A 25,384-nucleotide genomic window follows, 5' to 3' on the forward strand; every position below is an offset into this window, starting at 1 on the left:
TGGACTGCTTTTGTGCTGACAGGTATTTTAATGGCATTTGGCATGACATTAGTGATGAATCTATGTTTTTCACTTTATATATCGACTATGGAACTTGAAGTATTGTGATTATCAAAAAAACCAGTTAGCTCTAAGTGCCATTTACATGTTTCACAGTACTGCTGGCAGGACTCGATGCCTGATATTCAGTATATTTATTTGGCTGATCCTCCACGCTCCCCTCTATAGTCATAGGTCATCTACTGACATGAGTGGGATTAAGGGTATGGGCAGTGACTGATGTAGGCAGCAGAGACAGGGAATTACACGGATAACGTGGGTTGTGCTGCTGGGGATCTAAAGGGAAATAATCACCAGGCTCTCTTGGTTTCTCTGTGGAGGAGGACCTGGGCAATGAAACAAATGCCCAACCCACTTGCTGCTCGTGTTGAATTTGTCTCCAGCCGCAAACACCTGGAGGAAAAGTGTCTGCTGTGGGCGCTACCTTTGATTTCTTCTCGATTCAGTCTTTTCTTTCTCCATGAGGGGAAGCGGGAGTGCCTGCAGCGTGTACCGAGATGGTGGAGTTGGGGGTGTAGAGTCAGATAAGCTGCATTTTCACGGCAGTCCCTCACAGAGAGCGGAATGTGCCACGCTTTCTCTCCCAGGTGCAAAGGGAGCAGGCAGCTCCTACCCTGCTCGTGTTGCAGCAGGAAGAGGGAATTTGTTGCGGTGATTTGAGGCGTTAACTCTGCCAAACACACGGCGGTACCCCCTGGTCACGAACTCGGACCTGCTTTCTGTTTAGGCACAGAATCAGGAGTGGAAGTTAATTTGGCTTCACTCGCCAGACGGCTGCAGGAGCCTGGGGTTGCCGGGCAGGAGCAGAGGGAATGTTTGTTTTTACTGCTGGGGGGATTGGGGCCGAGCGAGGCAGCGCCGTGGAGCTGCGGGGAGCTCTTCTCTTTTTCTGGGAAATTTGATGCGGGCTTGGGTTTGGAATTCTCCGAGCGACCTCAACAAAGCCTTTCGCTTCCTTCAGGGCACCCCCACGGGAGCAAAGGCCCGGGTCGGCACCATCGCTCCGGGCAGACGGTTCGGTCCAGCAGCCGAGCCGAGCCGAGCCGAGCCGAGCCGAGCCGAGCCGAGCCGAGCCGAGCCGAGCCGAGCCGAGCCGAGCCGAGCCGAGCCGAGCCGGGCCGAGCGCGGCGCAGTGCGGGCGGCGGCCGCCAGGGGCCGGCGGCGGGCCGGGAGCGGCGGCAGCGCCGGGCGGCGGCTCCGGAGCAACAGGGCCGGTTCGGAGCGCCGGGGGCGCGGTGCCGCGGGCTGGCCCGGCTCCCGGCTCTCAGCTCCCGGCTCCCGGCTCTCAGCTCCCGGCTGCCAGCAGCGCCCGCCCGCGGTCCGCGCTCCGGCCGGGGCTCCTCGGCCGCGTCCCCCCGAGCCGCACAACAAGTGTATGGAGCGGGCGGGAGCCGGCTGAGCCCCGGACGTGTCGGGGGCAGGCGCCTCACGGAGCCACCCCCGTCCTGCCGCCGCTGGAGCACGGATTAGCCAGCGCTGATTTACAGATCTGCTGCCAGAGCCGGACTTGGAGAGACTGGTGATCGCGCCCGCCCCTTCATTCCGCCTCACACACAACAAGCACACGCACACCGCCTTCGATTTTCCCTCTGGGGACGAGACCCTCGCTTGTTGCCTTGTCGCCAGCGCCGAGGCGAGCGGCGGTGGCAGTGCCGAGTGTCCCCAGCCCCAGCCGCCTCCCTGCACCCCGAGGAGGGGCAGGAATAACTCGCCAACCTGTGGTGCGCGCTGGCCACAGGCACCTGCGACTGTGGGTCAGCCGGCACAGCCCCCTCAGGACTGCTGTCACCCGGTCCTTACACTAGCGGGAACAGCGCTGCTATTTCTCTGCCTAGGATCAGTAAGTATAACAGCGTTTTTAGGATTTTCTTCTGCATGACACGTACGGTACGATTTTCAAAATAGTGTCATTTAATAGTTCGTGTTCACCTTCTCTCGTGTATTAATAGATGTGGCTATAAATGAGGCTTCTGTTTCAAAGGGGGGTGTGAGGGGCTGTGTATTTTTGTGTGTGTGCTTGCATGTAGATGTTGCTTCAGTGCACCTGCAGTTGTTTTCTTGACATATCACGGTATTTTCACTTGGCTGAGCATTCTACGTGCCTGTTTCCAAATTAAATCCAGTGAGATGTTCATTGTGATCGAAACACAATTCTGCTGAAGATTAAAATGTAACGTTCCCGCATCTGATGTGTTCCTGCAAATAAAACAAAAGCTCTTTGTGTAGATACATTTGTTCTTTGATGTTTCGTATGGATGTACACATGTAGGTGTATCTCTTACGTATGTGCTCAGAGACCTGAATGCACTGTGTGTTGCAGTATTTTTATTAGTGTTTATATGTGTCGATGTTTCAGAAGCATGCATATGTTTGTGTATGGATGCAAGTGCTTATATGGGTGGGGATTTTGTATCTGTCTATATATATGTGACATACCCACCCACATCCTTACCCACAGAGTCGTTCAAAATCTCTGTGCATGTGATGTGGGTGTGTGTGTAATGTAGAAGTGTGAATAGTGTGGGCAGGAGAAGATTTGAATGCCATGGTAATAGATGACACAGTTTCATTTGATCGGTGTGACCTTTTAGGAAAACAATCCAATCTTTTCCCTTTTTGTTTTGTTTATTTTTGTGTGTTTGTGCATGTGCCTCAGGTTAAGTGCTTCTTCTGCATGACCATAACCAAAGGGTGACCCATCCACTCCCTTATGTCCTATGGGGACCTCAGAGCCAGTTTCTCAATCTTCATCTCCTCCTCCTCCTCCTCCTCCTTCTCCTCCTCTTACCACTGCTGCTGATGCCCTGGGTGCTGCTCCCAGGTTTGAGACAGGCTGAAGAAAGCATTTGCAAAGACCTCCTCACTGTGTAAATGAAATGATGGCTGGAATTAACTTCAACTCTCCAAGTAATGGTATTAAACAGTAAGTTTGCTAGGCCAAAGCATTATCAGGAACAAATAATGAGGAAAAAGACTATTTGCATTTGGTTTCAATGATGAGCTAAAACCATCTGTGGAGAACAGGTACCCTTTGGTTTGCATATATTATTTTTTTTCCTGAGGAACGCAGCCTTTATAGCCTGCGAGGCAGTCATGATTCTGATCAGATACAGCTGTGATTGCTGCAGGAGATAAATGAAAATAAAGGGGCTTGCTGGATGGAAGAACAAGGTCTCAGCTGTTCTCTGGTTCAATTTGAGAATTTCATTTTTTCTCATTAGCAGAACAGTAGTTTGTGTCAAACATTCCGGAGAGCAAGAAAATGAGGCTCTATGGTTTCCCAAAATACAGATTCAGTGTTACAACCACGTTGCCCTACCTAGTGCCCAGGCGACTGTCCTCCAGATGCAAATGGATTTGAACTTCCCAGTGAAAGTTAAGGTGACACTGTAAATAAAACAAAACCTCGTTACAGTAAGCGCTTAGAACAAACAAACAAACAAAAGCAGCTGCAAAATGGAGGTGGCAATGGTGAGTGCAGACAGCTCTGGGTGCAACACCCACATGCCCTACGGATACGCGGCCCAGGCGCGGGCCCGGGAGCGAGAGCGGCTGGCGCAGTCCAGGGCTGCCGCGGCCGCGGCGGTGGCGGCGGCCACGGCGGCGGTGGAAGGTGGGGCAGCAGGTGGAGGAGGACCCTACCACCACTACCATCAGGAGCAGAGTCGCGGGGCGTCCTCCTCGCACGGCGGGAGCGCCTCGCGCGGCAGCCTGCCCCACCGCCAGAGTGGTAAGAGGAGGAAGAAGGGGAAAAAGAGGAGCCACCACTTGGGAAGCAGGGAGTGTGGGGCCTCCTTCCCCTGTTCTGAGCTGCTGCCGCTCAGTGGTTCTGAGGAGAGGATACTGAAGGACTTGAGTGAGGAGGAAGAGGAGGATGAAGACGAGGATGAAGACGATGAGGAAGAAGGAAAGCTCTACTACAGTGATGACTATGGGGAGGATGAGTTTTCATACTCGGACCAGCCACCCGATGATGGTGGAGGCCCCGGGGGTTACAGCTCCGTCCGCTACAGCGAGTACGAGTGCTGTGAGCGCGTGGTGATCAACGTGTCGGGACTGCGCTTTGAGACCCAGCTGAAGACGTTAGCTCAGTTCCCGGAGACACTGCTGGGGGATCCAGCCAAGCGAGGGAGATACTTTGATCCTCTCAGGAACGAGTACTTCTTTGATAGGAACCGACCCAGCTTCGATGCCATCCTGTACTACTACCAGAGCGGCGGTCGGCTGAAGAGGCCGGTCAACGTGCCCTTTGACATCTTCTCTGAGGAGGTGAAGTTCTACCAACTTGGGGAGGAGGCCATGCTCAAGTTCAGGGAGGATGAAGGTTTTGTCAAAGAGGAAGAGGAAAAGGTTTTGCCGGAGAATGAGTTTAAGAGGCAGGTTTGGCTGCTGTTTGAGTACCCGGAAAGCTCCAGTCCAGCCAGAGGCATTGCCATTGTCTCTGTCTTGGTCATCTTGATCTCCATTGTCATCTTCTGTCTGGAGACTTTACCAGAGTTCAGAGATGACAAAGAATTCGTCATGTCCCTGAGCTTAGGGAAGGGGCTTTCCAATGAGTCTCTTCGCCTGGATGCTGGGGAGCACACCATCTTCAATGACCCTTTTTTCATTGTAGAGACTGTATGCATCATTTGGTTCTCCTTTGAGTTTACAGTGCGCTGCTTTGCATGTCCGAGCAAAGCACACTTCTTCAAGAACGTCATGAACATCATAGACATTGTGTCCATCTTGCCTTACTTCATCACCCTGGGCACGGACCTGGCGCAGGAGCAGGGCAGTCAGCAGGCCATGTCTTTTGCCATCCTAAGGATCATCCGTCTGGTCAGGGTGTTTCGCATCTTCAAGCTCTCCAGGCACTCCAAGGGTTTGCAGATCCTGGGTCACACGCTCAGGGCCAGCATGAGGGAACTTGGCCTCCTCATCTTTTTTCTTTTTATCGGAGTAATTTTGTTTTCCAGTGCTGTTTACTTCGCAGAAGCTGACGAGCCTGCCACCCATTTTCAAAGCATCCCAGATGCCTTTTGGTGGGCTGTGGTGACCATGACTACAGTCGGTTATGGGGACATGAAACCCATAACTGTGGGTGGGAAAATAGTCGGGTCCCTGTGTGCCATTGCAGGAGTGTTAACCATTGCTTTACCAGTGCCAGTGATTGTCTCCAATTTTAACTATTTCTACCATAGAGAAACTGAGAACGAAGAACACACGCAGATGATGCAAAATGCGGTCAGTTGCCCTTACCTCCCAACAAATTTACTGAAGAAATTTAGAAGCTCATCATCTTCATCCACAGAGGATAAATCAGAGTATTTGGAGATGGAAGAAGGAGTTAAAGAATCTCTTTGTGTAAAGGAGACTAAAAGTCAGGACACGGGGAATAGCAGTGAGTCAGAGAAGAAAAACTGTGTAAATTCAAATTCTGTGGAAACTGATGTGTAATTTTGAGCGTTTCCAAATATATTTATGCATTAAAGAGTGCAGTGAAAATAATGAAATATGCAAACAAAAGTCTGCAGCATACAGTAGTATGCCATTTAATGGTTAAATACAAATAAAAAGCATTGCTAAACATGTATTGCATATCAAGTAAGTGGTACAACTTGAGGAAAGGATTGCTAGATCTGATCCATTTTCAGCCTTTATATTTTTATTAGAATGCAAGTGTTTTGCACATCAGGCTGAAGAATTTATTAAAAGCAAGTCAGTTTTAAAGTGGGTGCATGAACTGTCGACATCACTAATAACAGCTCTGTGGTAAAAGTTGGCATTCAGAGGTATTTACTATGTAAGAAACAATGAAGTTTGGTAGTCATTTATCTATTTATCAGTGCTTTAATAGCAGCTACCATAAATCATTGGATACCATAGTCATTGTTTTTCAAATGGTAAATTTATTGTAAAAAGATATTCTACAGAAGATAGATCTAAATTTTTTTTTTTTCTTGAAATCTATAATGCTTGTTTTTAACTGGAAATTTACTTTGAAAAGGCTGTTGACCCTCCAGAAATTGTTTATTTTTATAACTCTCTTTGGAGGCATTGCAGCATTTGTTGTCTAATAATGAAAGAAATGAGGTAAGAGAATTGTTAAACCTGGTCTGACTGCAAAGGCAAAATGACTGGAATGCTTTTTTGCACTACTTTATATGCTGGAGATATATTGAAAGAGACTTCATACTGTGAATGTTTACTAATGTAATAGTTCAATGACAATCATTGGAAGAGTGAATTCTGCATCATATTTTATTGTTTCTTCTTTCTCTGTGATGCTGATGGCAAAACAGCTGATATTACATTAATTCCATACTCTTTTTAATTATGAATATCTGTGATCTGGAAAAGGATTGTGAAGTAAAATTTTCTAATCAAAATTATTTGAAATCGGTGTTTTCTACTGATGCCCTCAAGAAGTATGAACCTAATTTATATATATATATTTTTTTTTTCTGCTTAATTTAGCATTCAGAGTCTATGATTAGTACATGCACTTTGTCAGTATTGAGGAAATTTGGTGTATGGGAGGAGAAGGTAGAAGTAATAAGATACTCAGTTGTTACAGTACTGACAATAGAGGATTGCTGACTTTTAGTAATGTGCTATTATTGGTGCTGCATTTCCCCTTGATTACAGCTTTCACCCATGTATATTTGAAGCAACATTTAAGATCTAAAATAGTCATTTTAAGCTTCAAAATGAACTTATTGGGTCCCATGGAGTCCTTGTGAAAACATTCCATGGTTTCTTTTCATTGATTCTTGGCTATGTTTTGTGTCAAAACCTCCCACTGCCCTTCCTAGGAGGTTCAGGTAGGTAAAGATTACCTGACCTGCAGTATATTCCAGAGTCCAGAATGAGATAGGTAAGATATTGCTGCATACAACATAAATAATAGATTCAGAAAAAGTTTTCTTTTTTTTCTTTTTTTTTTTTTTTTTTTTTTTTTTTTTTTTTTTTTCCAGACTTACCATTACCAAGGGAAGGCACAATTAAACTGTAACTGTTTTTGGAAAGGCACTGTGGAACATTCCAGATTATAAAACTTGAACCAAATTGGCATATGCACTTTAAGGTCTGGGACAGGCTATTATGGGAGAAAAAAGGACTTACCAACACTATGGAATTACAGTAATTTTCAGTATTCATTTAAAGCTGAGTAGAGGGTTTTTGCAGGGAGCAGAACTCGTTAGTGACTGATTTACAGCAACAAAAAAAGCACTCTGAATTGGGCATCCATGATATTACACATGATCCATCAGATAAGCCTTGTTTGCTGAATCCAGTGGCACCAAACAGAGCTGCAGACATAGGCTTCTCTTTAATGGTTGGGTTTTGCCTTCATAGTTTTTCTGTGAGTCTCTTCGAAAAGTTTCTCTGCTTGTCTTCTTTTGCATTGCAGAAAAATAAAAAAACAAAAAGACACACACAAAAGACTGCGTTGTGCTGAGCCCTGCTTCAAAACGTGTGTTTAAGTGTCTGATTCCTAATTTAAAAACATTGAGAAGGCTTCACTGTATTTTTGATGTGAAGCATTAAAAAGAGCTCCTTTTTATTGTGGTGGTGTTAATTCCAACTGTGTTTTGAACGAAGTGACTTAGTAATTTTATACATAGGCATTTGCCAAAATTTAATATTACATTTCACTCTAGCTGACCCGAGTTAAATGTGCTAAATACTTTTTTTTTTCTACAGGGGCAATATCAGCAGTGAGGATGAGTGTTCTGTAAAACCCAGTAAAGTTGTGTAACTGGAAGTATTTCTTTCACAGATAGGAGTTAATGGCCTAAAGAGCATGAGGGTTCTTGTTCCTGAATGGCTTGGTACCAGTTCTGTCTGACACCAGAGACCATTTAGTGCCTGGGACCATGGCAGCAGGGCAGGAGTGAAAGAAATACTAACTAGGTAAATAAAGAACTTAGAGAAAATGAGTAGTACGTGTTTGCAGTGTTGACTGGTTGAAAGGGGAGGGGGTTCATAAGAGGTGGGATTTCAGACCTCTGATGGAAACAGGAAAACTCTTTCAATCACTTTTAAAGCACATTCATACAGTAGACACGATGCTCAGCATGAGGGGAGTGGTGCAGCCTGTTCAGCTGCTCTGCTCCCTGTACACACCCTTTTCATTTAAAACAAGCTGGCAGTGCCCGTGCTGTGCTGTTTCCAGAGCAGTACCTTGCTCTCAGAAGGAAAAGGTCTGGCTGTAGGGCCTCATAGCAGCTGGCACAGCAGCATTTTGGCTGTGTCAGCCCTCCACACTGCAGTGCTGTGGAGGGGCACCCTCAGGTAATGCCTCCTGCAGTGAATAAACCTCTGCACTTGGTCACGATAAATACAAACTATAGAGCTCCATGCTATCAGTTTGGCAGAGCATTCTGAATCACAGAAAGAATTGTGCATTCCAGAGTGGAAGCAAACAGCTGTACTTGGGTTTATTCAACCATCTACTGGTCCAGTCACAGCATAGTTTTGACATGCCAGAGTCCTACCACTAACATGCTAAAACCCAAAGATCTCAAGTGCTTTATAAGAAATAGAAATTTGTGTTAAGTTTTACTTTGGTTGAAATTGTGTGCCACAGAAACCCTCTGACTGAGCTGTTGTGGCTCCAAATTTTTACTCCTGCCTCTGTCAGACCTTTCCCAGTGATACTGACAACTCTTGAAAAATAATTTTATGGTGACTTGGGCATTTTACATTTTAAATTACAGCGGTGAAATGCATTCCTGATGTAGCTGATGTGAATGGATTTTCACCTGGGATCATTTTTGTTCTACTAATGTAGTTCAAATGATTTCACATTGACATACATTTCAGCTAAAAATAATGCAAAATGAGATATTTCAGGTTCGCTTGCAGTGGTGAAAAAATTTGGAGGAGTTCCATTAGAATTCATGGAAACACAGCAGCACCAAATCTGATTTCAAATATAGTCTGATACTTAACAGTGTGCTGGCATTTATTTTAAGAATTTCCTAAGTATTTTTGTAGTAATCTTAAGTGCCAAGGCCAGACTCGTAAGGAGAGAGTTTTGCCAGCTGAAGTGTTGGATTTAATGGCTGACTTCAGAGATCCATAAATTTTTTCTTCATTACATTTCTGATGTTACATTGATTCCTTGAAAACACCAGCCTGGGTGCTGAACTTTATACCAAAAGTGTTGTGTAACCCAGTTAGAGTGAAGGTTTTTAGTGTTCAGTTAAGCTTTCTAGAATGATTCCACAACAGGCTATTTTCATTTGATGGAAAATATAATTTGTTTGTATTTGAAGAAGAATTCTTCTGCTTACATAGGTTTTCATGTGGAGAGTCCACCTCTGTGGTGTTCATGTAATGCAGAATAAATTTGGGTGGTTCGGGGGATAAAAATCCCCTGTGACTGTGATTACATCTAGTTCATGACAAATTCATGACAATAGTGTTCCTTGATGCTTGGGGATGTTATTAGGCATTCTTGTGGTCATAAAAATTGGCATTTGAGTGTATTTTCCATCTGTAAAGCTTTTCAAATGGCTTTGGAATGTGAAAATTCTTTTGACAATACTGGTGTGGGAAGAGTTTGGGATCTGGCCATAACCTTGAATAAAGGATCTCAGAGTGTAACTCCTGACATGGATGATTCCTGTCAAGTTTTCTTTCAGGTGTTGAGAATCTTGAGACTTGAAAATCCAGTGCTGAGCTGCCCAAGAACATGAGGTACTTCCTACTTGCATAAGTGTTAGATAAATGTGCTGTGGAAAACCAGCAAAATATCAGAAAGTCTATTCTCTTTGTAGCTAGTTCCTGAAAAGTCTTTCTTGCACAGCACTGAAAAATGAAATGTGTCTTTCTGGCCATCCTGGATGCATAAAATGAATTCTGAATACCAATTCATTTTTAGCATAATCTTTAACTTTATAAATAATCCTCAAATTAAATATTATCTATCCGTTGTGTCACTGGCTTCCTCTATTTTTTACTGGTTCTTTATTACTTTTTACTTTCATTGCACCCAGTTATAAATACATAAGTAAATATTAAAAAAATTTGAATTGACACGAGAAAATAAGAAATAAAAAAAAAATAAATTAAAAATTCCCCAACTATCCAGCATATAAGTTATATATTTTTCTTATCATCAAATAATCTAAATAACAGAATGACTTCTGTAGACATGGGGCAGGGTATATACTTTCTTCTTGCTATAACTGATCAAGTACTTCAGATATTGCAGTGAATAAGATCTAATTGACAGATTTATCATATTTTGCACCTCCATTTGAAACAAATACATATAGAAAATTGGCACTTGTAAAAATGAACAACTTTAATTTCCACAGAGACTATCTAATGTGGACAGAGTGACTGACAGATTAATTCTAGGTTAAAGTGCATAAATATTCTGTATCTGACACCCAGGTACTCTACATATTGCTGCTATGCTTTCTGTGTGTTCAGAATTCTGAAGGAAAACTCATTAAAGCATTATGTATTGAGATGGTTGAATTAATTCTTGTTTTTAATCCTTTTCTGTGCAATTATAATGTGCCTTGAGACCTTTTTCTGCAATAGGCCCTTTGGAAAATAAATGCATAAATATACAAGAAGGGAAGAAGAGAAATCTTACAATACATGTAAAAAAATCTCATAGAACATGCTAATTGAGAGATAGTAGGTAAGTAAAAACTACTTTTATTTCCTTTTAATTCAGCTGTGCATTTATGGTGCTGCCAGTCCAACCAAAGTGGTTGAAACTGATCTGCAGCTGCAGAGAGGTGCTTCATGCATTGTTTCTCTTTCAGGTACCCTGGTCTCAGGAGCAGCAGCAGCTGGGAGGATGCTCCTTGTGCTGGGCAGCACCAAGTGGGGTGGGACAGAGTCCTGGAGGTTTTTATCCTGTCTGGTAAATCTATGCTTCTACCACAAGTATCCTGATGAGTGCAAAAAGTTTCATTATTTGCTTGGTAATACCACACAACCTTCCCAGACAGGGAGGCCTCAAAGACTCCAGTCTGCCACTTCCTGAGCTGTAAAGGGTCTCAGCTCTGCATTCCCAAAATGTACTTTCCAATACCTGAATTCAATTTATTTCTTAAGGAACTGGGCTGTAAAATGCTTCCTGAATTGAGGAACAAGCCTTAAGGTCAGAAGGGTCATTGTGGTGGAGCAGGTTTCCCAGATGTTGCAGCTGTAACACAAGGGAGTGTAGGAAGGGACAGCACATATTCAAGAGGGATTTTGTTCTCTGTTTTTCATTTCTTACTCAAATGTGTCTGAGGCATTTGTGTTCAGAGTAAGGGAGGAGGATGGACAGAGTCAGGGAGGCATGTCAAAGACATCTTTTTTTTCTCTCCTTAGCAGTCAGAATAAACTAAGTTAGGGTGTGTGTTTTTATGTTTGTTTTTTTTTTTTTTGCTTGTTTTTTATTTTTTTGTGTTTTTTTTTTTTTGTTTTGAACTATTGTTAAAAATTGTTAAGTAATTGACTAAGTAACTATTGTTACTTACTACACTTTTTATAAAAGCCATTTCAGTGGGACAATATACACTGAATCTGAAACTATCATCCTGGACATGAATGGTTTCCATTCAGAAAATCAACTGAGACATATTCAGTATCACTCCTGTCCTTCTCTTTTGTTCCAGGTGTGTTGCCTTTGGGTCAAATGCTCTTGCACTGAAGTCTTGCAGAGTTTGGCAGCACCTGGCCCTGCCATGTAGGAGAAAATCAGCTTTCCTTTTTGGATTTATGTTGGTGTGATATTGATGTTAAAGATAAAGATATGATAAAGATATGATAAGATATGATAAAGAATTTTGCTGTTGAGGAGGGATGCTCCAGGGTGCTTCCCTGAGTGTGTTTGTCCTCATTGCCAGGGAGCAGCACCCCATGATATGCTTTGGAAAGAAATCCAACCATGTGCACAGGGGGACTGCATTCCCTTTTTTGCTCTGCCTTGTGCAATCCAAGGACATTTCTGGGTGCACTGGGGTCCTGCCCTGCGCTGTGGATCCAACCACACTGCTGTTCCACTGAGATCAGTGCAGGTCTGGTTTCCAGTGAGAGCCCTGTCCTTGTTGTGGATCATCCACTGTATGAATGAACTTTAATTTCTGCCTATTGTTGTCTCCCTGCTGGCACAGCTTTGTGATGAATTCAGGGTGTCATTCAGTGACAGTTCCTCCTTGCACAGTGGAGCCTGAATAGCACAGGGAGCCTGAATGCAGAAAGCTGCAGAGGACTGTTGATTCTGATGAAAGGTATCTCTTGTTTTTTATCCAAAACTATATTTGTATTACAAGTTACACATTCCACAGACTGTGTATTTCAGGTTAAATACCTTCTATGTCATTAGTGGGTTTGTACTTTAAAGATGCCCTCAATGTGCCCTGAATTCCTCAGGAATTTAAGACATTGACTATTTTTCAGGTCTCAAGCATGAAGGAAGATGATCCCTCTTTGCATTCAAAGTGGCAAGGCATTATTTTAAAGCAGAAATCTTGCATATTTTCAGTTTAAGAAGCTAAGGAATAGTATCTTTTCTGTTAAAGTCTTTTTTAAATATTAGCTGCAGATACACATACTGAAGAAAAAGATGGTTTCATTACAGGGAAGAAACAGAAAATATTTTTAATTCAATGTTTAAAGGGCATCATTGTATTTTATTCTGTGCCAGATGACAAGCTCAGATAAATGTTATTTTAGCAAGAATCTATCCTACTGCAGGGAGTGCAGTAAATGAACTGTATAGCAATTTATACTCCAGCATTTATTTCTGTACATCTTTACTTCTGTTGGCTTCTTTTAGACAATGTTATTTGTTCAGGACTCACAGATACCAAAATTAATGACAAAAATGCCATAAGGATCTGAATAAATGAGAGGAATGAAGTTTAATGCTTCTGAGAATCTGCTAGAAGAAATTGTTATTTTGGTGCCATTTTACTTGTGAATATCTCCTCTAATAACTGATAGGATGATTCCATAGGTTAGAAGATAAAACTGTTTTCTCTGGCGAGCAAAATATTTTCTGTTACTCATATTATAATGGTGGATTAGCATTTTTATGCCTTTGAAATATGTAGAAAATATGAGAAGAGTAGTAAGTAGAAATTGTACTAATTTGCTGCTCTTTGACCTATTTTATAAGCAAATATTTCCAGAATTGATTAATGATATGGACAACTCAATTCCTAAGCAAAATGGAGTGCCTTTAATGAGATTAACTTTTGAATTCATGCAGGAAAAGTGCTTTTTAAATTGTCTCTTTTTTGGGCACCCAGAAATAAAGACATTCAGACCACTACCTATTTCTGAACATTTCTGATGGCTTGACTGATTTGTTTCTTTTGAGAGGAGAGAACAAGTCATATTTCAGCTATTTTTTGTTTTCTGTGATTTTCTGTAGTTTTGAATTATACCTAAGAGAAGCAACCAGAGAACCCACAAGATTTTCAAGCAGTCTCAGTTGTACTGCTGCATGAAACAATATATGTGATTTAAAATGTTCACCTAATTTGTCAGGCATCTTACATTATAGGATTGCCCAAAGAGATGCTCCTAGTACTTTTGACCTCTGCTCTATGCTTTAAGAGGTTCTCCTGATGCCAGACGAGCACATAAAAGGAATGGCAATTTAAGGTGGTGAAAGAAATGTGTTTGGGAGCAGCGAGGGCTGGCTCCTTTCCCAGGGGCTGGGAAAGGCAGGAGCTGAGCTTGATCACACAGCAGATCACAGGGGCTGGGACCCCATCCCTGTCCTACAGCACCAGGAGGATTAAATGGGACCCCAGAGCCACAGACAGGATGTGGGTGAGTCTGGGGAGGGCCATTCCAGCCAGTTTGGGCCCTGGCAAAAGCCTTGCATTTGCTGGTAATCACAGACAGCAGGTCTGGGTCTGCTCTTCTAAGATGCACTTGTATCTCAAGGTTTGTGTTGCTCCATCCAAAACTGAAAATATACATTTTTCAGAGCCTAAAGTACTGACCAATTGTTAAGCTTGTTGCTACTCTTGTGTTTTGCTCATGAATCATACCTAGATCTTATTTCTTCAGTGTTTTACTGCTGCCAATTCTGATTATTTCTCCAGAGCTGTGTTACCACTTGCTTTTTTTAGACATCTTCCTTGTGCTGATAGGCCAGAACATTTTCATGGATTTTCAACAGCAAGGCTGTTTTTCAGCTGTTGGATGTATGGGTTCCAAAGAAGGTACTGGGAAGCTGGGAAGTAACTAATGGTCTTCTGATTTGGACTGACATCCATAAAGCTGCTAGAGCACGATGTGTAGTATTTCTTAATCTTTTCATTGAGGAGATTAGGGTTTTTTTGCTGTTCTTGCAGCAGTGCCATTGTTGGAACTGGAGCAGATGTTGGTATTAAGTAAACACAGTCACAGCAAGTGACTGCGTATCTAAATTTGTGTCTTGTACGTATTGCAAGTATCTGAGCTCTGTACCATCATTTTATAATGGTTGAAATATTTGAGAAGGTGTCTAAAAATCAGCCTGATGTGAACTAAATTAATGAAAAAAATGCTGGAGTGATGCCTTCCATTTGGTCTGTTTGCCAAAGGTGAAAGTGGAATATGTTAAAATGGTGATTGGACCTGGAGTGTCGTTGTTTCAAAGCCAGAGTGGTTTTTCCCAATATTTATGCACACAGATGGGAAACTGCACGAATTTGAGAAGCAGTGTCCAAGCTGTTTTCATGGGAATGAAATATGCCTGCAGATTGAAACATGATGGAAAATTCCAGAGCACCTGTCAGCCCAAACTGAGGATCACAGAGCAGAACTCCATGTCTTTCCTAGGGCTTGCTTCTTCACAGAGGCCTCAGCCACCCTGATCTATTTAGTCCTCTGGCAATCCCAGAAAGGAGCAATCATAAGCAATGAAAATATGAAGGTGAAGTAGAACATCCATCCCAAATTATGTAGAATAAAAGCCTGAAACAAAATATGCAATCAATATATTGCAATGCCTTCCTTCAGATTAATTTTTTTCTGAACACCCAGTGTTTGATGTGGTGATATGAGCATTCTCTGGACCCTTTTTCTGTGAGGGGCACATAGTTTTTGTGGCTTTCTGGTGTTAATGAGTCCAAGCAGATTCAGGAACTGAGTGCAAATGACAGAAAACTTCATAAATTCAGTGGGCAAAGAGGTTTTTGTTGTTATTTTCAGTAACTGCTGGTAAGAATGTTATGTTAATTAGAGAGGTTGACCACTGCCTCCAAAGGCAGATTCATTATAGCATCCTCTCCAGCCTTCAAACTGTTGTATCTTGAACTTCCTCTTTCTAAGGACTGGTATTTCCATTGTAAAGGATTAAAAGCTTTTTTCCCCCATTTGGAGCTGTGTTTTTTTGACGAGGCAGCTCACATCCTGTGAGTGGCTGCTGTGAAGGCAGGGCTGTAGTGGTTTGTATGTCAGTGGTCCTTAGGAGAAGGAAGGGCTGCAGCAGAAGTCCCACTTCCAGGGAATGGGAAAAGCTGTTTGGGAATGCCATTTGGAGCTCAGCAGGAGCGAGTGTTCAGCTCAAAAGAGCAGTGTGCTGTTGCCTTGCTCCAGGTCTGTGAGCTGTCTGCTCACACACTGGGCAGGGAGAAATGCTGTGAGGGGAGATTTCTTAAGCTGATGCAACAAGTAGCAGCAACTACAGTTTTTCACATTGATAATGAGTTTAACACACTTGGGAGAAATGCTTGTAAATCCCAGGATTAAGGAGAACTCGACAGGAATTACTTTGCACTTACCCACAGTGTTTCAGGTTGTGGAGCAGCTGTAGTTTGTTCTTTCTGAAAGTTCAGACATGGCTCTTTTTCTGCTGGATTTACATATAGTGGTCTTGCCTGAAACCACTTGAGGTGGATCATGATCTTTCTTTTTATTGGATATTATTGCCCAAATAAGCACTTAGGACAGAAATGTTTAAAATGGTGTTGTCATCCCCACTCTGTGCACGCTTTCCATGCTAAAAAAAGAGAAATCTAAAAAATTATTCAGCTGCATAAATTATATTGTGTATGCATAGGCACTAAGCAGGGCATCACATTCTGCAGGATGAGGATCCCTGTTTGTGAAGACATGAAAATCTGCAGTGTTTTGCAGAACCTGATCCTGAAAAATCAGAACCAGGGATGTGTAGGATTCTTGTTTTCGAGTTTGGCCTCATTTCTGTTCCTGCCACTGACTTGAATTTTGGGCTATATTAATGTAGCCTTTGTATTTGGGAGAAAGAGGTGGTCAGTAGTGCAGAAGTTATAATGGCTATGCTAATGTGACACAGCTTGATCAGAACATGGCACAGGGCTCTGGTATTTGAGCCAGTTCTGAAAAAATTCGCTCAGGACTTGGAACAGCCCTGCCCAGAATACAGGGAGGGGTATTTGTGTGATCGCTAAACATTCCTCTTGATTTAATACAAGCAAAGAATGGAGATTTATTTTTAAAGTCCAGTGCAACTCTCTTCAAACCCTCCTCCCATTAGATTAATTTTCATTTTCATTTGGATTCACTTTTTGTTTTCTTGCTGTTATTGAGAATGTTGCAGACAACAAGGTTTTGTACCCCAGCTCTAATCCAGTGCCACTCAGAAGGGAGCAGAGTTTGCTCTACAGACATTATTCTGCAGAATAATGTGCACAGCACAGCTCACAGGCAGATTTATTGGGACTATGTATATATAAAATGTCTCTAAGCAATGAAAGCTTTGGGCTGCTCTGTCAGATCTTTGAATGATAAATGTATTTACTCAACAGCAGTCATCTGCGTGCATTTGACATTACCTGAGCTCCATCTTTTCTGTGGACACAGGGAGCTGAAGGAAATTGAGTTTTGCCAATCTTGGGAAATTGCATCTAATTGCATACTGACTTACTTTCTCTTTTGGAGAGCTGATACAGTTGATATTGTAGGATGATTGAATTTTATTGATGTGAGGCTGCTTGTTATGAAAAGGAACATCGCGGTCCTGTTCCACTGCGATTTTTTGTTTTATGAAAATATTTTTGTATCTTTCATATCAGATGTGATATTATTTCCCCACCAGATGTCACGCAAACAAGCCCTAATTATGCACGTATTCAGTGTGCTGGAGCTCAGGGAACCTGCTCAATGGCTGACTAATATTGCTTGCAGAATGCTGTTCTTGTATAAATACAGCATTTACTTGTTCCAAGCCACCTACAGTTACTTCTGTTTGAGATTTATATAATCAGTAATATGTTTTCAACCTATACAAAGAAGGTAATGTATCAAATGAAGAAAGTGCTTCTTTTTAATGCTGTAGTTAAGGTTCCACAGTTTCTTATCGAACTTTCTAACTCCTTTTGCTCTTGTTAAATTCATGATGAATTTTTCTATTTATTTTATAAATGCAGAGGGTTTTTTTCAGAGCTTTATTTCCTACAAGTGATCTGATCTTTATTTTGAGACTTAAATATTTCAATACAACATTTCAGTATGTTGCAATTCGCTGAGAACCTCTTGGTGGACTGGCCATCATCGACATAAAAAATGGTACTGTATGTCAAATTATGAAAAAATAGTGACTTAGGGAATATCCAGGAGGCTCCATTTGTAATTTTCCTCTCTTGTTATTATGTAAAGATCAGTGTATATTACCTACACTCATTGAAGAGGCCATGGAGCTACTTTTAAATGTGGTGGGTCCAGAACAGCCGTGAGTGATAAAGCCATGCATCTCTGCCAAGGGTCTGGTGCTCCTTGCAGGCAGCACAGCAGCTGTGTCCTGAGCTGGGGAGACACTGCAAATCTGTCCTGAGCAGCTGTGGCTGCCCCAGCCCTGCAAGTGTCCAAGGCCAGGCTTTGGGCAGCCTGCTCTGGTGAAAGGTGTGCCTGCCTGTGGCAGACGTGTTGGAATGAGATGAGCTTTAGGGTCCCTTCCAAACCCTTTTGTGATTCTCTGAGTTTATGGGACGCTTTCTCAGGGTTTCTCTGGGAGTGCAGGGGAGTCCTGAAGGCAGGAGCTCCCGAGGAGCTGCAGAAAATGCTCTGCCTGTTGCTCCAAATCCACTCATCTTCTTCCTGCTTTCTTCTGCAGAGACTCTGGACTTGTAGAGGAGGCTAAATTGTGAGAACAAGCAACCTCCTCTTACGTGTGATAAAGAATAAAGTTTTTGTTTGTCATTTAACAGCCAACTCTTTCAGGAATGGGAGGCAACAATGTGATTTTCCTAAGAGGACTTGAGTACATAACTGCCAGGTATTTCCTCAGAGGGAAGCAAGAAGGAAAGTACAGACTCCATAAATGATGATCCAGATGTGTCATCCTCCCTTTTCCTTTAGCTAGAACTTTCTCTTCCTAATCCAAAATGATTATTGGTTACAATCACCCCTGTTTCTTGAGGGTTGCTTCTATTTCCATCTGTACCAGCGTGCATTTCTAACTGAGTTGTCCTTTGTGGCTGATGATGAGAGAGACATGTTTATTCTGGTTTTATTCTGATACCTGGCCTTGATCAGGGAGAGGCAATGTTCTGTTGTCAGTAACATGAATTAGTGGGATATCACTGTTCTTAAGTATATGTCACCTAATAAGAAAACTCAGTAACTAACCATGGAAGGGTAATTTTAGCAGAGAACAAATTACATTTGGTATATTCAATTTCTTTCACTTTAAACCAGTGAGAATATCATTACTAATCTTTTTTTCAGGTGTCTTTTACTTAACTGCAGAGCAAAACCTGTAGTCAAAGAATATAAATAGATTCAAAAGCAGTTGTGAAATGCTATCTAAAATGAATAGCTGAAATTGGACTTGGAAAATGATTGTGATATAAAAATGAATCCACTATCTTGCTAATTTTTTTTTAGCTAGAAAGCTTCTTTCTACTTTTGTTTTAGTAAGTTATTTTTTTTCTGGTTCCCATGCTATGGTGCCATTCTTGAGAGGACTCCAAAGAAATACAAATGCACAAGAAAAGTTACATTCATGGGAAGTGAGGAAAAAGCTCCCACAAACTTTTGGGATTTTAGTGGTTGAAATATTTGTAACTTTGTGTTTTAAATACTTGGCCCAAAATGACTGCCAAAATAATTCTGATTATGAAAAACATTATCAAGCTGTAGTACATTCTGATTAGTGTGATCACTCACTAATGTGTTCTGCTTGGGAACTGATGATGCAAGATGGCTTAAATGTCTAGTTCATAATTATTATGGATGGTTTCTAAATGTACTGGATTGCTTCACCCAGTGCTGCAAAATAGAAAATTATATTCCCAATAATGGTGTTTTGTACTGGAGTTTATCTAGTTATAAGAATTTACATGTCAAAATAACTTGCAAGAGAAAAGAACTGCTGTTTCTAAACAGAAAGCCAATAAGAATAATAGCTGTTAAAACAGTTTGCTATTAAATAGCTTAAAACATTTTAAGATGTAGAGACAAAAACAGTCAGTAATCAATAAAGCACTGAGTGCAGCCCTCTGGTTGAGATAATTCTTATTTCTTTTCTTATTTCTGCTGATGCCACTTGGCTGAACTCATGAGTTTCATGGACACAGTGTCTGATTCTCCCAGGCAGGAAGGGCTGATCCCTTTTTTAGCAGAGTTCTGGGTGAAAGAACCACTGGCACATCTGTATGGATGGGGATGTGCTGCAAGTGTCGTGTCCTTGTGCCTGGTGTCCCTGTGGACACAACAGGAGAGGCATCTGGTCACCCTGAGTTAGCATTTGCCATCACATTAGTTAAAATTAGAGATTGCATTTTTTGCCCTAGATATTGAATTTCTCATTAATACAGGTTCACAGGCAAAGTATATATTTCAGATTAAAACTTGGTTACAGAAAACGCGAATAGTGCAAATGGAACCCGTGATTAAAGACTTTAGATAAAAATAGGTACTAAAAAAAATTCTGGATGAATTAAAGAAAATTCCTGTTCTCCATTTTTCACACTGAAAAAGTGTCTTCTAATAATCAAGCACTAGTTTGTTAATACAGTTCTGACATAGTAGCTGAAGTATTTAGTTATTTTTATAATTGTTAGAATAATGACCAGTTGTTAATAATGGATAGTTTATAATTGGTCAGTATCTTCTCAGTCAGAACTGTGGCTTCTTTGCTTCTCTGGAAAATTGGTTTTTTAATGGAAGTAGTTCTGCACTACTTTTTTGGATTTTGAATTAGTTTTTGCGTGGAAAATATATAATATTTTAAAAATAGTTTTATATTTGTGTATTTCCATGCTTTGCAGAGATAGATTACTTTGGTCATTTTCTATCATGACCTGCACTTTAGAAGACTTTTTATCTATGCATTAACATTAATTAATGGATATTTGGAAATGTGGACTGCAGTTTGTCTTCCAACCCTTTTTTATGTGGCATCTTTTTATGATATGAAAAGAATCAATGGGCTTTATTTTTGCACACTCGTAGAGTAGGAAATACCAATGACTATCTGCAGGGTGAAGATCTGGCAGCATAAGGAAGCAAGGAATTCAGAAACTGGTGTGAACTTGCTGCAGAGTGCTGCTTAAGTAGCATGGTGAAAGAAAATGCAAGAGTGATAAAAGAGCAATTCACTGTGGTCAGCCACAGAGCAACTTCTGCTCTGAAAAGCGTGCAAGTTAGGGAGGGTAACAATTCAAAGTACTGCTCTTGATTCTGCTTGGTTGCTTAAGGACTACTTTAATAGGCTTGTTTTGTGGAAGTACCTGCCTTAAATTATTGGTGAGTTTGGGTTAGGCAGTAAAGGCTAAACAGAAGGAAATATGCTTTCTTAAATTGAACTGTGTCATCTTTTGAAAATTGGTTTAAATGTGGCACTCTCCGCATTTACAATAAGAAATGTTTTTTTTTTACAAGGTGTAAGAGCTGGAGTTTATTAATTATACATACTTTGTATTATTATTACAAACACTGTTTAGCTCTATCAGTCATTTCCTTGAGTGAGAACTTAATGCTGAGGACTTGTTCACATGGACATGGATGCTGCTGTGAAATTGCAGAGTCTTCTTCCCCTCTTCTTCTGAACCTTTTCATTCCATTTGGTGAGTTGTTTTTCCCAGACCAAGGCAGACTTGTTGGCATTCCAGTGCTGGTCTGTTCCATGCAGTTGGTGAAGCAGTGGTTCTCCTTTAGGTCTTTGTGTTTGAATGGCCACTAACTGGCAAGCTTATCCCTGCCATCCTTTACTGCAGCAATCACGCTAATTATGGCTTTTCAGGACACTGGGAGCTCATGTCTGGGCAGCTTCCAATGCTCTCAATAGCACTATGGGCTGTTTAAAATGAAAATTTGCCCTGTCTGATATTTGAAAATGCCATTTGGAGGGCTGCTTGGCAGTGCTGGGATCCATGTGAGGATTCATGGTTTCTCCCAGTCTACTCCAGCACTACACCCAGGTGGTTTATAGGGATTCGAGGTGGCTGGATGTCAGCCAGTGAAGGCAGTCAAGGAAAAATTAAACTTTAAAAGTTTCCTCCAGGTTTGAAGATCAAAAGGAAAGGAACTCTGGTGATTCAGCAAAAACCTTTCAAATTCAGAGGAATGTTTTGAGGCTCACAGTTGTAGACTGTAACACTGTAGAGTTAGTGTTGAATTGCTATTCCTAAATGACTCTAAAAGTGAATGAGGATTTTTCTTGCCTACTCAGTAAAAGTTAAGGTGAGATCAGTTTTATGTGCTTATGTTCATGTCTAAGGTGGTAAAAATAGGATGCTGAAGAGTACTAGAGGTCAACTTCTTAATTTAGACCAAAAGTGGAAAATATTCAGGAAATTCTCGGGTAGAAGATTAGTGACGTAGTAAGATGAGTGAAAGAATGAATGAATGCTTGCAATACTAATTCACAACAGAAAGATGGATTTTAGAATTATTTATATGAGCTCCCTGAGCTCATTTAAAATTGATGAACAAAGATTTCAGTAATTGAAAAGAGCTAAGAGCACTGCTGAAGAATGACTTGAGAATAAAGAAAGAGGTGTGCAGTGTTGAAGAATGAATAAGATAAAAGTACAGGATAAACTTGTGGAGAACTGGTGAATTTGGACTGAAGTAAGGGCCAGCTGTGGCAGTGAAGGAGCCACAAAACATAAATGGAGCTGGAAGATGTGAAGTCTTTGACTTTCCAATTTTCCAGGATATGCATGTGAATCGTTTGTCACCTTAATTTGAACTCCCCTCTTGCTTCTCCTGCTTCCTCTTTTCCATCTTTCTGTACGTGCTCCAGTAGCTTTTTGGAGATGGATGCTGTTTACTGCACAGTCTGGCAGAAATCTGATTGTAATTTATGGGATGAAATGTTTCATTTATTCTTTACAAACACCTTGCAATTTCTCCCTTGGGAATGTCTCAAGAGCATGACTGCAGCTGGGGCAACATGCCACCCAAAAATATCAATATTTACTTACCTGAATCTTTAATAAGTCTTTGATGGTTTGTCCCCTTAACTTTTCTGACAGAGTGGATACTCAGTTTTAAAATATCCTTTTCCTTTGACTTGATTATTTTCAAGAAGTGCCATGGTGGGTTTTTTTATGCTGCAGAAGCACAGTTAAGAGGGTATATAACCTGTACTCACAGAACTGGGCCCAGTTAGCTTGTGTGTGGCTAAGGCCCTTTCCTTCTTAGGCACACAGAATTTGTCCCTTAGGGAGAAATGCTGCTCTTTACAGAGGCTCTACATGTGTAACTGAAAGCTGAGTTTTTTCATTTGTGTCAACTGTATTTAGATTTTATAAATATCAGCTTCAGTAGTTATTCTATCTGCTTTGAAGTAAATCACCATACATTTTCTTTTGAAAAAGGCTATCCTGTCCAGAAAATGCTAACATTTTTTTGTTCTCTGGCTGTTGTCAGTGTTTTTAGCCAGATATCTATAAATATTTTTGGTTTTGAAAGGACCTTCAGCTCAGTATTAAATCATATCATGGCTGATGGTACCCACTGATTGTTATTTATTGTTGTCTCCCAAGTCCAATAATTCTTTTTCCTGGGCTGTCTGCAGTACTGACATACTTTATATGGGAGCTGTAAAATGGCTAAAAAAAATTGGCTGGCTTTTGGTGTGGTAGTTGGCAATGTCCAGTGGTGGTGGGTCTGTGTTGGGCTGTTGGGATGAGTGAGAACATGCTGTTCTCATATTTCTGTACGTTATCCCCAGATCTCTGAAAGACACAGGCTTGGCTTTGTGCCTGGGTATGGTGCAGTTTGCCACGCTGAGATTTTGCAGTGTTTTGCTGTCACTGCTGTGGAACTGAGCTCTCACACCTGCTGTGAATCTTGCTGTTCTCAGTCTGTCTTTATATGGAGAATTACATCCCCTGTGTACTTGAGAGCATTATTCTGACAAGCAAAAATGTGCTAGATAGCACAGCATTCCATTTTATTAAGCCAAATAAATTGATATTTAGCAGAGCCCTTCTAATAAAGGATCAGGGACCTGAAATATCAGCTGGCATAATTTTGCAATTCTCTGTTTAATTGAGTGGAGTTAAATGAGTTCATACTGGCCTACCTGGGGTAAGGATCAAGCAAAGACTGAGTGTGTCATAATGAGCCAAAGACAAATTAATCTGAGAGCCAAAAATTTCTGCCATTTGTGTCTTTGGAAGGAAGCAGCATTACACAAAGAATCAACTTCTGGTTTTTCTGGTTTAATCTTCAGCAGTTTCAGCACTGCTGAAGTTTGATTTTTAGGGCTACTCCAGCTTGAGCTTCTGCACCGTCCTGCCCGACCGCCAATGCTGTGGTTATGTAAAACTTTCAGATGCCTAATTTTTATTCAGGTGATGTGATTATGGGGACTTTTGGATCTAATAAATCCGTGTAAATGCTGCAGCTGTCCAAGAAGAAATTGTGATTCTACAAGAGCGCTGACATAACAGTATTATTGCACAATATGTGTTCCAGCATTATGTGCAGTGAAAACAAACAAAAATCCCTTAAGCAGCCACAGGTGTTTTAGTCTAGCACAGAAACAATCATTAATGGTTATTTCCTTTCTTCTCATTGGAGATGCAATAATTGTTCCCCGAGAATTTGGTGGTGAGGGGGATTTCTTGCTGTTTATTTTAATAACATCCTCTGTAGCACCAGTAGATAATGGCTAGTACCCCCAATGTTAATAATTTTTCAGCTATTTTCTGTCTTCTCATTCTTCAAATCAAGCTTAGGTTAGCCTCTTTTACTTTGTAATTGGGATAAGAGCATACATTTAATAAGTTATAACAGCTCATCTCTCAGTCATTAACAGGTAAACTACTCTATCCTGATTTTGTTGCATTAATACATTGCAGGAGCAATTCTGTTAAAGACAGTGAAGTTGTAAATCTGGCTAAATGTGATGCTAGATGTGAAACATGAGGTGTGAGGTGAGGGTATTGTCCATTTAAGTGGTAAGTGACTTTGTATGATGGAGAAATACTTTCCAAGTAAGCCTTGCTGAAATGGGTCACATGTGAAAGAAATATAAACTTAAATGTAATGTGCTGGAGACCTTTTCACAGCTATCTACAATTTAACTGTGCAGAGCTTGCAGCTACCTGGAAATCTCAGGAATTAGGACAGCGTTCTGTGTGTGAACAGCCATCTTTGGGAATTGTCTATATCTGAGTGTCTTTAGCCCAGCATTTTTAGTGCCTGGGAAAGCCTGGCAGCATAAAGCTAATGCCTGAATTGAGTGCTGTACCTCCTGCTCAAGTCCAGCTGTGTCACCAGCATCGATACCATCCCACATTTCCCTGCAGAACGCCAGGAACATTTTCTTATGGTTTGCTTCTTGCAGTGCCTATCAAAAACTACAGTGTAGATAGTAATACTACTGCTGTTAGGGAATTTTTATGAAAATGTTACAAGCTGGTATCAGCAGAGCAGCTCCTTCACCCTTAATGTCAGCCTGTCAGGTTGCTGTAATGAAGAGAATTCTCACAGCTTAGCAGGTTCAAGGGAGCTGTGCTGTGCTTGCTCTGTGTGTGAAACCTTCAGCAAGGCTGCTTCAGCTTTCTAGTGGGAAAAGGCCCTTCCTTGGAAGTACCTGCCTGGGTGTGAAATCTGTGGGAGCACTGCATGAAGTCTGTGAGGGAGTAAAAGTGCCCTTCAGCCACTGCTGAGGAAGATCCCAGAAAAATTTTGCTGCCCTGCCACCTCTGAAAATGATCAGGAGTGCTACTGGGGAGGTCACTGCTTGGTGAAGGAGGGTGGAGGTGATTAGAACCGTGGCATGGGTTCCTAAAACAGACACTTTTTGTATTTCAGGCTATTAGTGGATGGGTTCTGAATGGTTGTAGTGTGGCCTGAAGGGAGCTGTGCAGCGAGTTCAGGCATGGCTGGTCATACAATGCTCAGCAAAATATGCAAGGCAGGAAGCCACTTTCAGGGT

The 25,384-nt window shown here is 41.5% G+C and overlaps 1 protein-coding gene and 1 long non-coding RNA gene across 2 annotated transcripts in view; both read left to right on the plus strand.

Moving 5' to 3' along the window:
* Nucleotides 1-1,228: 1,228 nt before the first annotated feature.
* KCNA4 (potassium voltage-gated channel subfamily A member 4) lies at nucleotides 1,229-7,014 on the plus strand. Its single transcript, XM_023928490.2, has 2 exons — nucleotides 1,229-1,900; nucleotides 2,717-7,014. The coding sequence occupies exon 2, from the start codon at nucleotides 3,517-3,519 to the stop codon at nucleotides 5,497-5,499; it is 1,983 nt and encodes a 660-aa protein (XP_023784258.1). The 5' UTR covers nucleotides 1,229-1,900; nucleotides 2,717-3,516; the 3' UTR covers nucleotides 5,500-7,014.
* A 1,583-nt stretch (nucleotides 7,015-8,597) lies between these two features.
* The window catches only part of LOC111930474 (uncharacterized), a 34,724-nt gene continuing 17,937 nt past the window's right edge, over nucleotides 8,598-25,384 (plus strand). The window contains exon 1 of the long non-coding RNA XR_015287641.1: nucleotides 8,598-12,293. This is a non-coding gene — a long non-coding RNA (uncharacterized LOC111930474). The remainder of the gene's footprint in view (nucleotides 12,294-25,384) is intronic.

Source organism: Cyanistes caeruleus, chromosome 6, assembly GCF_971803275.1.
Source record: "Cyanistes caeruleus chromosome 6, bCyaCae1.hap1.1, whole genome shotgun sequence".
Classification (NCBI taxonomy): Eukaryota; Metazoa; Chordata; class Aves; order Passeriformes; family Paridae; genus Cyanistes; species Cyanistes caeruleus.